We start from the raw sequence: 15000 nt of genomic DNA, 5'->3' as shown, positions 1-15000 counted from the left end.
AAGATTTATTTTAGGAATTTCATTGGGAGTTCCTCCTGATTACATTGATAGCTCCTTTAGATATTCCACCTGGAATTCCTCCAGGGAATCTATCGAAAGTTTTTCTCTGGATTCCATCAGGAGTTCCCCTAAGTCTTTTTACAGGAGTTATTCTAGGGCTTTCATCAAGAGTTCATCCAGGGATTCCATTAACAGTTCCTTTAGATATTGTACCTGGAATTCCTCCAGGGATTCTATTAAAAGTTTTTCTAGGAATTCCATGAGTTCCTCTAAGTCTTTTTACATGAGTTCTTCGAGAGATTCCATCAGGAGTTCCCCTAAGTCTTCGCATAGGAGTTCTTCTAGGGATTTCATCAGAAGTTTCTCTAGAGGTTACATGAGAAGTTCCTTCAAAGCTTTTATAGGAGCTCCTCCAGGCATCATATCAGAAGTTCTTCTAGGGATTACATCAGGACTTCTTTTGGAAATTACATCAAGAATTCTCTTAGGGATTTCATTAGGAGTTCATCCAGGGATGTCATTACTCGTTTTTTTTAGGCATTCCACCTTGAATTCCTCCAGGGATCCTATCAAAATTTTCTCTAAGGATTCCATCAGGAGTTCCCCTAAGTCTTTTCACAGGTGTTCTTCTAGCGATTTCATCAGGAGTTTCTCAAGGGATTCCATTAGGATTTCCTATTGGGATTCAGCTAGGAATTCCTTCAGGGATTCCATCAGGAGTCCTCCAAATATTCCATTGGGAATTCCTCCAAGGATTACATCGGAAGTTCTTCTAGGGATTATATCAGGAGTTCCTCGAGAGATTCCACCAAGAGTTCCTTCAGAAAGGTTCTATCCTGTTAGGCCGAATGCCGTTAGGCCAAAAGGGTCGTTAGGCCGAAAATGGCTGATAGTTCTAATGGATTTAGAAGCTCACAACAACCACTGTGAAATATAACTAGAAAGAACAGCCTTCGATTAAAAGAAGGAAAACACACTGATGAATGTGTTAGCCATTTGAAATAGTAGTAAATGACCAAATGTTATTTCGACCTAACGACCCTTTCGGCCTAACGGCCCTTTCGGCCTAACGACATTCGGCCTAACAGCATTCGGCCTAACGACCTGCACCCTTCAGAAATACTATCTGGAATTCCTACAGGGGTTCTTTCAGAAGTTCCTCTAGGGATTCTATCAGGAGTTCCTTCTGGGATTCCATCTAGAATCCCTTCAGGGATTCCATCTAGAATTTCTTCAGGGGTTCCACCTGGAACTCCTTCAGTGATTCTATCAGGGGTTCTTCTAGCAATTCCACCAGAAGTTTCTCCAGGGATTCCATCAGCAATTCCTTCAGAGATTCCATCTGGAACTCCTCCAGAGGATTCTATCGGGAGGTTCTCTAGGGATTCCATCAGGAGCTCCTTCAGAGATTCCACCTAGAATTTTTCCAAAGGATTCTATCAGGAGATTCTCTAAGAATTACATAAGGAAATCTTACATGGATTACAAAAAGTGTTCCTCCAATGGCTCTATCAGGAGTTCCTTCAGAGATTTCTCTAGAGAACTCTTCAAAGGATTCCTCTAGGAATTCTTCAAGAGAGCCCTCCAGGAATTTCTTAAGTGATTCCTTCCGGAATTCCTCAAAGGCCCGGAATTAATCAAGGGATGCCTCCCGAAATTCCTCATGGACATAATCTCGGAATTCCTACCGGAATATCTCCAAGGATTCTCGAGGGTTATCAGGAATATCTCTAGGGATTTTACCAGAAATTTCCTATAACGATTTAACTACCGGAATTTTTCAGGGATTCTTGTGGGTTATCAGGAGTTCGTCCAGGGATTTTACCACAAATTTCTTATGGGAATTTCACCAGTAATTAGGGAATCCACCATCCTCTAGTGACTCTATTAAGAGTTTCTCCTGAGATTTAAAAATGGAATTCCTCCAAGAATTCCTTGAGTAATTCCACTAAGAATTTCTTCCAAAATTTCGCAAAGATTTTCTCTAAAAGTTCCACCAAAAAATCCTGATAGAATCCTTTAGAGCTCTAAGGAATCCAACTAAAAATCCTCCAGAGATTTCTCTAAGGATTCCACCGGACGTTCCTCCTTGGATTCCATCTGGAACTCGCCCAGATACTTCTCTTGGATTTCCATTAGAAATACCTTCAAGGATTTTGGCTGAAATTCTCATAGGGATTCCACTTGAAATTCTTTCAGAAACTCCACCAATACTTTTCCGGTGATTTTACCTGGGAAAGAGCCCTAAAGCCCTGTCGCACCCTTTGGTTTAAACTCAAATTTTGGGTGTATTTTGTTTTCCGTGTCCCTTCCGAAATGACAAATAGGAACAACCCCAGTGTTAAAAAGATGAACTCCTGTGGCGTTTTTTTGTCGACTAAGTGAATGTCAAACATGATCAAAAGTGTCAAGGTTCAAATTGGGATCTATATTTTTACATTAAATTTTAAATGTAATACAGCAAAATTCTTTCAAGATATACTGGAAGAAACTGATGGATAAATTTCTTCAGGAATCCTCGGAAGAATTTCTGGTAGATCCTTCAAGTGATTCTTGAAAAAATACCAGGACGAATGCCTCAGAGGTTCCAGGAAGAATCAATGAAGGAAACACTTGAGGACTTTTAAAAAAAAAAATATTGAAGATTTCCTAGAAGAAACCCCGGCGGATAACCTGAGGATACCTCTCAAAAAATACAAGCGCAATCTCTAAGGAAACTCTTGGTGGAATCCTGGAGGATGTTTTGATGAATTCATTTGCAGTATTTGTTGTGGAATCCCTGAAGGCTTTCCAGTGAAATCCTTGGATATATTCCTCGTAGAATCACTGTAATTTTGAATTCAGAGAAATTTTGCGTAGAATCACTGTAAGAATTCGTAAGAAATCGTGTAGGAATCCCTGAAGCAATGACTGGAATAATTTTTGGATTATTCGCTAAAGGATTTTCTGGTGAAGTTTGTGGAGGAATTCCTAGGGAAATCACTATCAAATTGTCAATAGGAGGAATTCCCGGTAAAATTTTTATGGTATCCCTAAAGTAAATTCTTGGGAGGAATTTTTTAAGCAATTTCTTTTCATAATTTCTAGAGGAATTGCTAGTGTAAACGAAGGAATAGAATTCTGAAAGAATCTATTTAGGAATTCCTGAAGTTTCGCTGGAGGAATCGTTAATTAAATCTTTGAAGGATTTTTTGGTGGAATCCTTGAAGGAAGCATTGAAATAATCACTAAAAAACAATTCATACTTTGTATAAATGCAAGTTCAGATAGCGCTCTTCATTGAACCTCACGTGTTCGAATCATCGCTTACTGTGTTGTAAACTGTGTCATAGTGTAAACTTCTTCCTCCTCTGGATCCGCCATGATCAGTTCGACGTTTGTTTCCTTTGTTTCCTCGAACCGAAGACGAAGAAAAGCACAAACATGCCGAAAAGAACCCAGATGAGCCGGACAAGACCATCTACACCGACGAACAGTTGGAAAACATTGTCGACTCGGTCATGCGCATGATGGACGCCAACGGGGACGGATACGTGGACTATGCCGAGTACAGACGGTCCGGGGTGGAGGAAAACCGCCGCGATGACTACCCGAACGGTCGACCTTGATCGTGTGCGCTTCCATTTTGTTTTTCTGTTAATAAAAACACTTTCTTTAACCTTGGTGAAAGGAAACTCAACGCCTACTAACTCGTTTCCGAATGGTTCGATTGTACTAACATTGCACAAAACTACTTTGTTCGAAATTTTGACTTCCAATAGCCAACGAACAAACGGACAATCCTCATCCGGTGAAAATCTACACCGACGAACAGCTAACAACCATCGTCGAGGCCGTCCTGAACAATATGGACTACAATAAGGACGGTTACATTGATTGGGGCGAGTACCGACACTCTGAATCCGGGAAGTGACCTAACACAGGGATGACATTTCTGTACTAACCTTATGGAATGATGGAAAATAAATTGGCACCACCTCATCACCGACATAGTAGGCCTTTCCCTCTCCCTTGAGCTGAATAACCCAAATCCGCGTTTGCCCGTTGGATCCTTGATACGGCCGCGGTTTCTTTTTTGCTTCTTCTTCTTCCCACAGATACCAAAGAGGACGGCGACGATCACCACGCGGAACCGTCGACGCCGGATTCGCATCCGCAGGATGACGAAACGCTTCAGTCGTTGATCGATCCCATCCTGGAGCTGATGGACAAGGACCAGGACGGGTTCATCTCGTATGCCGAGTACCGGCAGGCCGAAGCTTCGGAATCGGCGAAAAATGCCAACTGAAGGGAGACTCCGCGTGGAGATGTAGATAGGTAGCTAGGGTTATGTTTTATTAAAAAGGGGGTTCGCTCACATTGAAAGCGGTTAATAGGGACAGGGTTGGACTTTCTCAAACTGACTGAAAGCCAATTGGCGTCAGTGTTGCCAACTCTCGTGCATTGGATGGTTCGATTTGATACGCCATCGTTGCTGTTCTCTTGTTCCTTGCTCCTGGTCTCTCTAAGAGAGACTGACATCACATAAAAAAGCCTTCGGAGACAGAAATATACGACCATATCAAATTTACGGCAGAGTACTGTATTCGAAAGAAACATTCCTTAAAAGTGTAACCTCTAAAGCTAACAAGCTTTTCTTATTGGAAATCATAGTAGTCTATGATAATCCGTATCGCTTTGTGAACTATTTACTTTCGAAAAATAAATTTTTGTTCTTTAACGAAACGTATTGTAATCTAACTCCGGGCCCTTTCTTAGCCGAGTAGTTAGAATCCACAGCTACAAAGCAAAGCAATAATGTGTCTGGATTCGATTCCCGGTCGGTCCGGGATCTTTTCGTCGTGGAAATTTCCAGAAAAACTCATGTTTTCGTTAACGGAAGTACGAAGTACACACTTAGATTTTATTACCGAAGTCGGTAACATTTAGCTGGGTTTTTGAATAGCAGAGTTATCTCAGTAATTTTTGAAGCGTATATATTGCTGGCTTTTTCAGTAAATGTTTGTTTATTATTGTTTGCTGATTTTTTCAGCTTTTAGGAGGACTAACCAAAATTCCGAAAACGCCTTCTAATTTGTTTACTCTTCAAGTAATATCCAAAACAAAATCCAGGATTGATAAAACAGTCTATAGAAAATGTACAAGAATAGAAGTTTCGTGTAGCCGTGGAGTACAAACGGTAGAGTTTTATTCGAAAACATTTGTGTAAAGTTTGAAAAACGAAGTATCTCGTTTGAGAAAATTGTTGCGAACATTATAAGCAACACAAATATTTTTACTCGGGTACCGCAGGCACCCGACACCGAACTTGTCGTTGCAGCCACGCGAGCAGGTTGCCGTGACAACGGCGCACCCGCAATCGTAACAAGCGGGAAAATTCAAATAAAATGATCAGAAGTGAAAACAATAGTCCCAGAAGAAGGAAGCGTTTGTGAATTGTAAAACGTTTCAAATAGATAATACAATTATTTTATAGTAAATATAAATGAGTTTCTAGTTCTATATCCACCAACATTCCAAATAATTTGGTGGTTAAGTTATTAAAGTCGGGTTTGTTGCGTGGAAAGTGTTTCACTTGAGTCACGTGTTTGGAGTGCTGCATTTCGTGGAACCTGGCTGGAGCCAGCTCCTCTTCACCAATAAGCAGTTATCCTGATTCCGTGTCCAGTGGTCCGTGGTGAGCAAACTTTCGGTCGACTCCGAACGATCCACGCTGTAAATGTTTCTGGCATAGCTTCCAACAGCAGTTTAGAAAAGCTTCTTCCAGAAGCTTGGCAAAATTTCCAGCAAAAGCTTCCTACAGAAGCTGGAAAAGCTTCCTCCAGAAACTTAGAAAGGCTTCCTTCAGAAGCTTGGAAAGGTTTCCAGCAAATGAACATGAAAAGATTCCAGCAGAAGCTTTGAAAGGCTTCCAGCAGAAGCTTGGAAAGACTTCCAGCAGAAACTTGCAAAGGCTTCCAGCTGAAAAGCTTAGAAATGCTTCCAGCAGAGAAGTTTCCGCCTTCCAAATGCTGATAACAGGGCTGGTAGCAGGTCTTTTAAGAAACTTGGTCTCTATTTTAATGCAAGTCTCTGACAAGTCTGTTTTTAACGGAAAGTCTCTAAGGTCTCTATTTTAACTAATAAAGTTTCTTTTTTCCTTGTTTACAGTAAACTTCTGATACGTTTGGAATTTCTTCTCAGATTTTGTTAGAAAAAGCTTTCGCAATGCTTCTAGTAATTTTATAAACAGTAACATACTTTCAGACACTCTTTCCAAGATCCGTGTTGAAATTCCTCTAATGATTCCACCACCAGGTCTACCAGAAATTCGTCGGGTGGCATTTGAAAGGATGCGTAGAGAAGTGTCTTCAGAATTAACTCCAGGAAATCCTTGAGCACTCCAACGCTTCTACCTTCTGTAATTATACCCAGAAAAGTTTTCCCCGGACTTTCTCGGGGTTTTCTCCAAATGTTTTTTGACTGGTTTTTTCGATGATTTCCACAGTTATTACTATAGGAAATCTTCTAAAGACTCCAATAGGAGTTCTTCCAAATCATACCAGAGTTTATTTTTTAAATTCGTTTCGGATTTTTTCAGTATGTTAAAATCGGATTTTTTCAGTACGTTAATTTCTCCAGTTATTCTTCCAGGCATTTTCATATAGATTTCTTCAACAATTCGTCCATATTTACTCCTAGGATTTGATGCCTCCTAGGATTTGAAAATTCCTCCAATGATGATTCCAGGAAATATGTTTAGCACTCTTCCTTGAATTCCTCAAAAAACATCAACATGACATTCCCAAAGATGTGTCTCCACATGCTGGATTACTTATGCAGTTCTTCAAAACAATCGCCCAAGTAACATTCAAATGGCTTCTTCATAAGATTATTTAAGGTTTCCCATCAGCTAGTAGAACAGTAATTATTTCAGTGATTGCTCCGATAACACAGCGCAACAAAAATGACATTTTTGCGTGTCTCAAGGATCAAATTATGTGTCTCTAGTAGATTTGGTGTTGCTGAATCTGATGCCGTTCTCAGAAATTTCCCAGCACGTCCCAATTTTTGCTACACGTCGCCAAAGTTTTATAAAACATTGGTTTTATTGATGTTTATCTAAAATTTGAAGTACATTTTTTCAATTTTTTTTGTGATCTCATCCACCGAGCATGCAAAAAAGGACCTAAACTTTCGTTTTAGATATATTTTGGTTGAAATTTTACGATTAAATTTATATTTTTTTAACATGCTTGCAGTCTCCATACAAAATTTCTCGTTTTTCTTATATGGCAAAATACAATACTTTTCTTAACCATCAAAAAATAACTTTTCCGCATCAAAATTATTATAAACTTTGATTATAAATATTGTTATACACATAAAGTTTGAATTCTGTGTGCAAATTAAGCCAATAAATTACTTTACAAGCTGGCAAACTTGCATGCAAGTTGGCTGAAATAGTCAATTTTCATATTTTCAACAACCAATATCTCAGAAACTACACGTGCTATGATATTTCTGTAAACGACAATGGATTCAGCAACCCTTAATTGAGTTAATAGAGGTATTTTGATGCTGGAGACAAAAACGTGTTCCGCAGTGTAATGTACGAGTTCAACAAGGGTTACTTTATAACTAAATGAAGCTAAACTAAATAAACCAAATGATGTTACTTTATAATTTCCTTCTGAAATATCTACAATTCTTCAATTACTGTTGAAGAAAATCCTTGAAATTTTCCTGGTGACATCTCTAAAAAAATCTTTGAAAACTTCCTTGAGGATTTTATCAAAGATATTCTTGAATAATTCCTCAAGGAATTTCTGGAGTACCGTACGGATTCATACTACGGAAGTGAAGTATACCATATCCAAAAGTATATAAATCAATTCTTTATGTATAATTCCAAAGCGTCTTATGTGAGATTCCAGTATGATTTCATTAAAAATTTTAGGACTAAATTGGGAATTAATTTGTTAACTCAATGACAATGTGCAGTGTAAACGAGATTCTGTGATGATTTTTATTCTCACGACGGGGACACAATCTAGTACACCGGTAAGTAATAGTTCTTTTCAGGTTCAATAAATAAGCAAAGCGTAAAAAAATGGTGCATTTTGCAGTCTGAACGTTCACATCTAAACTTTTGAGTGACGATCCTGCCAACTGTGACGAGCTTGTTCGTACAAAAAATCACGTAAACTTGACTGTCACTTTGTACAGAACATCTGAAAAACCAACTGATTAGCCTACTGAGTGGTAATACAACATTTGTAGAGACAACTAGTAATAATAATAAATCTAAATTTATGTTCGATGGCATTTTTAAGTTCAATGAGATATGGAATCTAACGGTATGGCCTCGACGAGTAGGTGACGGATATCGATGTCTAATGTTATTTTGGAATTCTCGTTAATAACTTCCGGTATGCGAGGTGTCGAAAAACTATGAAATATTAGTATTTTATTCGCTGCTTTTTTTCTGGCGTTACGTCCCAACTGGAACAGAGCCCGCTTCTCAGCATAGTGTTCTTGTGAGCATTTTCACAGTGATTACCCGAGAGATTTCCTTGCTAATTGACAATTTTGCATTGTATATCGTGATTGTACCCCGTTTGGCAAAATGGTCGTTTGGCATAATGATTGACTTAGAATGAATATCGGCATTTTTGAAGCTTTTATCGAGATCAACACCACCGAGCCCATAGCAAAAATTTTTGGTAGGTTCTCAACAAGCGTGGTGTTTGTTCAGAGATTTTTCAAGCTATGAATGTCAAAAATTGTAGTGACATTAGAGAGCATTACTAAATAAAACTCGTGACGGGTCTGGTGGAAGATCTTTTCGGAATCATATTTTTCTCTACATCCCAGAACATCTTTCAGCTTGTTGCGATATACATATTTGAAAATAGTAAACTGGCAAACCAAGTTCTCAGTTGCAGATCAAGCTCTGTCCTAGTTTGGACGAAACCCTTGATGAAAATTACTTGATAAAAGATGAGAAAATTTATTTGCAAAATATTCAAAGCTCTAATCCAAAGATCTATTACTGCAGTACAATGCAAACATAGCCTATATACGAGAGCAGATTATTTTTCGTTTAAAATGTTTAAGGCATTAGGAGAAATCTTCCATTTTTGCAAGTATGAAGAAAAAATATCCAAACTTTTTTGCAATCGACTACAGATGACACGCAGGCTTCGTCCTTTGGCGGAGAGGCCTGTGTCATCCGCAAACAAAGAAGTTTGACATCCCTGAGGTAACTCAGGTAAGTCAGAAAAGCGTTAACGGCCTACTTCGCCTTAAATAAAGAAGGGTGCATACTAGATGACAAGTTCGTTCATCACCCTGATATGTATAAAGTTACAACAATTATGAGTGCTAAAACTTTTTCTGGGAAATGTGGTAATTGGGGAAACAGGATATTCGGAGAACTGGCGTTCGGAAAAATGACATTCGGGGAACCGGCATTTGGGGAAAAAGTAGTACAACCCATCGAAGTAACTGCAGCAATCGATGTCTCTTTTCGCTGATAACTAGAACTGATCAATGTTATCGAATGCCATCCTTTTGTCTTTTGGAATCAAGAAAATATTTAAAAAATATAGCTCTAAAGAACAGCGTATGCATGAAAAAATGTGAAATTTATTTAAATTTTAAATCAACAGTTTTCAAACCTATACTTATGGTTACATCATATTTAGAAAAATAAAATAGAACATTTGAAAGAAGGGTAAATTTGTGCTAAATACATAAAAATGTTTAGTGCAAAAATGTATTCCAATTGCGAAACTCTAAAGAAGAATTAATATTTGAAAGAAGTGTAATTTCTGGATAAATACCGTACACCCCCGTTAATTTGAACGATACCTCATGCAAACCCTCGGGGTTCATTTTTAATTTGAACATCTTGTTACCTTAGAAACGTGTTTCTGGTCACCTCTTTCACCATTTTGTTTTGATTCTGCGTTCCGTTCCACAGCGTTCCATTCCACTTTACTTCGTTCCATGAGCTAAATGACGTTTGAATCATTTTTTATTTGAACGATGTGCAAATTAGCGGAGTACAAATTAAAAAGTGTTCAGATTAAATGTGGTCAAACCAACGGGGGTACCCGGTAATACATAAATATTGGCAATAACTTTCCTAATATGCTTTAGTTTATTCAAGAGCATATGATTGTTGAATTAAGTGTCTTTTTGTATAAATTGACTCCAAAACAAGCCCGATGTCATCAGAAAGATTCAATAGAAACGTAAAAACGAACGTCATCTTAAGATAAAGTGACCAGACATCTTTGGCTTCAATGCGGGACAAAATTTGTGAACTTTCGAAAATTAGTCGCAGATTTAATAACGCGTTCAGCCATATTTGATACCCATCCACTGAATGAATATTCTAAATTTTTCGTCTGAGCCGAAACATTGTTTTTTAATGCCCAAGTAAAATTTGAGCTAATATCAAAGCTGAAAAAGTAAAAATACACAGCATATGCTGTATGCAATATTGCGAAAAAGCTGTTTTTTTTATTCGTCGATTGTATAGTAAAAAAACGATTTTTTCAGTTATGCTATTTATTTCAATTTTACTTAGAACTTAAGGTACTTATTTTAAGAAAGTTTTTAGCTTACCAAAATGACTGTGTTGCTTATTCATTCGAAATTCAACATATTATAGTGGGAATTTCATAACCTATTGTAAAAACAATTTCAATACTAAACAGATAATAAATAACAAAATAGGTAAAAAATAAGATCTGAATTACGTAAAATATCACGTGATACAAATATTTTCTTAGGAGTTCTAATCAGAGCATTATAAGCTTTTCAAACCGTTTTCATACTAAAGCTTAAAGTTATAGTAAAGTTTATAGTATACGATAGTATATATATACTGATATATATTTCAAACTGAATCCTAGATCTAGAAGGATTCTGATTAAGACTTGATTTTTGGCTAAATTTTACAGGAATACAAAAAATGTTTTGAGAACATAACAAATGCAAATTATTGGAAGATTCTAAACAGAATCATGTGAGGTTTCCTAACAGTATTGTGAGGAGATTCTGAACCAAAACATGAGCTGAAAATATAATATATACTGTTCCGTACCTTGTAAGTCAAAAAAAAAAAATCCAGTTGAGATATTGTGAAAAAATCCACCCGTGAATAATGTGAAAATTCTGATTTTAAACAAAATTGTGTTAGAATTCCGGCTATTTGTAAATCTGTGGATTCCATAAAATTCGATCAAAAAGTAATTAGTTACCGCGTTATGTAAGGATTCCATTAATATTTTTCTAAGATTTCAAGATAAAATTTGTAAGAATAAAAACCAAGTTCTGTAAGGATATTGACTAGAATCCTGGATCCTGATAAAAATTTTGTTAGTCCATGGAGAAACCTGGACTACTCATGTGGATGTTAATTTTGAGTTTATGTATAACATTGAATAACATTTGGTTATCCCTACAATCCGGTACGTTTTCCGGGACGATTGGTGATGCGGGACAGGCTGCTTAAATCCGGGACTGTCCCGCACAATCCGGGACGTCTGGTCACTTTATCTTAAGAAATTCTTGGTTCCAGACTCATTATGCCAAACGACCATTATGCCAAATGACCATTATGCCAAACGACTTTATGCCAAACGACTTTATGCCAAATGACCTACCACCGTATGTCGTGTGGCATGAACGAAGATGCTCTATGCTAAGGGTGGTCGACAAAATTTCCCTCACGAAAAGATCCTGGACTTGTTCTTGAATATTGAAATGGCGTCCGTCCATCGGAATCGTCTGAAGTCGTTGAACAACTTTGTCGAAGACCTTCTGTCGCCAGGACTGCTTGGACTTATGTCGTTATCGTTTTAAGGAACTGGGTCGGTGATAAACACGTAAACAAACAAACATCAAGCAAATTGTAGTTCTGTCGAACCTAAATCGGGTTGAAACTGTGATTCAGAACGGGTTGCGCCAGTTCCAACCTACGTTCAAAAACGAATTCAACATTAAATGAACAACGTTCTACATGGGGGATAGCTAAATGAGCTGTTTAAGAGCTAAACGACACGTGTTTAATTTTTTCCTAAACTAAATGACCTTTTTCTACCATTGATGCTGAGGCATTTTGACCCATTCTCCTCTTGTTTTTCTGCGGATGAGGGTGGCGATAACGATCCTTCTCTCTCCTGATGGTGTGCGGGAGGAAAATCCCACCATTCTCTTTCTCTCTATTTGATGAACAAGAGAGAATATTTTCCAACCCACGAGAGCGTGAGCATGGAAAACCGACCCGCACGTTTTGTGGTGGGTGATATGTAAATGCGAGGAAGGAGCATACGGAAGCATCAACAGCCAGCAGCGTGAGAAAATCCCTCCCGTGAGGTGTTCTTCCATGATTTTCCTGCCGCAACTTTGCAGTCATTCGGCTCGGTTCGAACGGTTCGGTTCGCTTTCGGTTTCCCACCAGCAAAATCTTACCGCAGATGCGGATATCTATCGGTAACTACTGTAGAATCCCTCGCAGCCTGCTTTATGTTTTGAAGAAGCAGTGACAGACAGAGCGTGCGGACATAGGTCTTACGGCGCGTGGTCATTTCCGCATCCGGTGCTGCATTCCTTCGCTGCGCGGTGGGAGTGTAAACTCGTTATTATTTTCGGCAGAGTGCCGCAGGAAAGGTGTCCTGTTTTTCTTATGGGGGAGGCGACGATAAGTCCAGCACGCGTTTGAAGTAGCTCCAGAAAGTGAGACGAAGGTGAAAATCTCAGCAAGCTTAGACGGGGGAAAATTCGATACACGCAAAGGTAGAGACCGAAGCAGGCTGGCAAAGAACAACAAGAGGGGAAAGAAAAGAGTCACAAAGTAGCCCTGTGCGGTGTTTGATAGTGTTATTTTCCACTTTGGCCCGTTGTCAAGCACAAGAGTGTCGCGTTTTTCCTTGGCTCTCTTTCTCACCATCTGGCATGGCCACCTTCGTCGACATCGCCGCCTACTCCGGTCGTTGGTTTGAGTTGTGAGTGTGCTGTGTTATTGTTTTTTTGTGGTGTAGTGGTGGTAAACAAAATTCTCCTCCGCCCCCGGGTCGATTCCAAACGGAACACAATTCAGCCTGTAAAATTAAATTTTTGATGAAATAACTCGGTGTTTTCTTACAACGAAGACAAAGCTACGCAACACGTAGAAGGCGGAGAACTTCCGTTACACGGGGGGTAGTTCATAAATATTTAACGGAAAATCGAATCGAAAGGAACCCGATTGCTTCGGGGAGGTGATCTAGGAGGAGGGTACTGTTGCTTCTAAGATCCCATCCCTTTGGCCGTCGTGTCTTAGTTAGCCCTAGAGAGGTCGTCAAATCGAGCACGGCCAAACAAATCGAAGCATTCGCGCGGAGTAGTGGCGAAGAGTGGGTAAGTACCCGAAACCTAGACGGATATGTTTAAAAATAAATCAAGCTGATGGCCGCACTAAGGGGTATTCGAACAATCTAGTTGGCCAAAAATATTTCGAGACATTTTTTGCATTATTTGTGTGTAATTTGTAACGAAACACGTTTAGAACGGTATTTCGATGTATCAGGTACACAGAAATAACTACAACAAAATCTACAATCAACGGAAAAAATGAAAAACAATATTACATTAGGGTGCTGGTACCAATGGTTGTAATGTACCAGTAGATTGGACTATGGCATAAAACGTACATTTTTCGATAAAAACAACATGTTCTATTTTTGGTGGATAGATCGCCTCTAGTTTAGTCGATTTGCTAAATGTCAGCTTTTTATTTCATCAAAAAGTCAAATAAATAATTAAGTTTACGCAAAAAAAATTGCTCCCTTGCACCAATAGTTGCCGTCGTGTTCCAGTAGTGGATCAACGGATGGAAGTAGCTTTTAAAATGGATGTATAAAAATGAAGAAAAGTCCCAGAGATGATCTTTATGCATCATTCGAAAGATATAAGTGGCTGTTCCGAGGGAAAAATTTTGAACCTATGTTAAAATTTATCATTTTATTTAAAATTCCTTTGAAAACGTCTACTACTGGAGCACTAGCGCAACTGCTGGAATACGTGTACCAATAGTGGCTCAAGCGATTTTATGTTAAAAAACAGTTATCGCTCTTTTCATATTTTTCCCATTTAGTAGAGGTTGAAATCTTTCTGTTGACGCCAAAAGATCTCTGTTAAGGCTTTTCGTTATGTTGTTATGATTTTTTATACCTTAGGTAGTCCACTAATGGCACCGGCATCCTATAAAAAAACAGGCGGAAATATACAAGTTAATTGTTACGGTCAACATGGGCGTAAATAGCCATCAGACTTGAGGGGATCCGCGGCCCCTTCTCATGAGAGATAAAAGTCGTAAAGGATTTAGATAACTTAACAATGCTTGTTTCGATAATATTTGTGAACCGATTATAGAGCGCACTTTCATACAGAGATAGATCAAAACCTAAAAATCGTCCAAACCAACTGATCAACTTTCTTAGATACCAAATGTCACTTTTATGGTAAAAGAGGTAAAAATTTATTCAAAAATCTATTTTTTCGTTTTATTTTGCCAAGATGACGTATTCAACCCAATCTTATAGATCTCGAATAGAATACAAGGATTTAAAAGCAGACTACAGACGACTCTCCACTTCTCGATGTTCTATATCTCGATATCTCTCCCTATGTCGATGATTTCTTAGGTCCCTTCATTCTGCATACAATTTCTCTCTCCACATCTCGATATCCTCCTTATCTCGATATCTCCGTATCTCGATGTGTGCCTGTTGATTTTTCGTTCCCAATTTTCTCTCTGTGTGTTGATATGACCATGGTCATATATCAAAGCTTGCTAGACCAATTTTTTGGGGTTCAAAACAAATTAGGAACGTGCAATGACGTCTGATTGTTTATTATTTTCTTGGCAACGGAGCGTTTTTCAATCTAGTATTCAATAAAAATGTGTTCTTTGTCTCGATCTCTCCCTATCTCGATGGTCCCTTCGATATCGAGATGTGGAGA

General features: G+C 38.5%; 2 protein-coding genes across 11 annotated transcripts in view; both read left to right on the top strand.

Moving 5' to 3' along the window:
* LOC23687673 (multiple coagulation factor deficiency protein 2) overlaps positions 1–4570 on the top strand; it is a 35265-nt gene extending 30695 nt beyond the window's left edge. For 6 of the 9 annotated variants that reach the window (XM_021838066.1, XM_021838065.1, XM_021838061.1 and 3 more), the window contains one exon: positions 3406–3674. In XM_021838066.1, coding sequence (XP_021693758.1) covers positions 3406–3608 — 203 coding nt within the window. In that variant the 3' untranslated portion in view covers positions 3609–3674. Of the gene's footprint in view, positions 1–3405; positions 3675–3761; positions 3989–4097 lie in introns of those variants that run through there. The other 3 variants (XM_021838063.1, XM_011495339.2, XM_021838064.1) reach the window with 2 other exon arrangements.
* A 7827-nt stretch (positions 4571–12397) lies between these two features.
* LOC5575646 overlaps positions 12398–15000 on the top strand; it is a 101874-nt gene continuing 99271 nt past the window's right edge. The window contains exon 1 of one of the 2 annotated variants that reach the window (XM_021838055.1): positions 12398–12743. The gene's annotated coding sequence lies outside the window, so the exon portion shown is untranslated. Of the gene's footprint in view, positions 13396–15000 lie in introns of both variants that reach the window. The other variant, XM_021838054.1, reaches the window with a different exon arrangement.

The sequence above is a fragment of the Aedes aegypti genome, chromosome 1 (genome assembly GCF_002204515.2).
Source record: "Aedes aegypti strain LVP_AGWG chromosome 1, AaegL5.0 Primary Assembly, whole genome shotgun sequence".
Classification (NCBI taxonomy): domain Eukaryota; kingdom Metazoa; phylum Arthropoda; class Insecta; order Diptera; family Culicidae; genus Aedes; species Aedes aegypti.
This window is presented reverse-complemented; position numbering and strand designations above follow the sequence as displayed.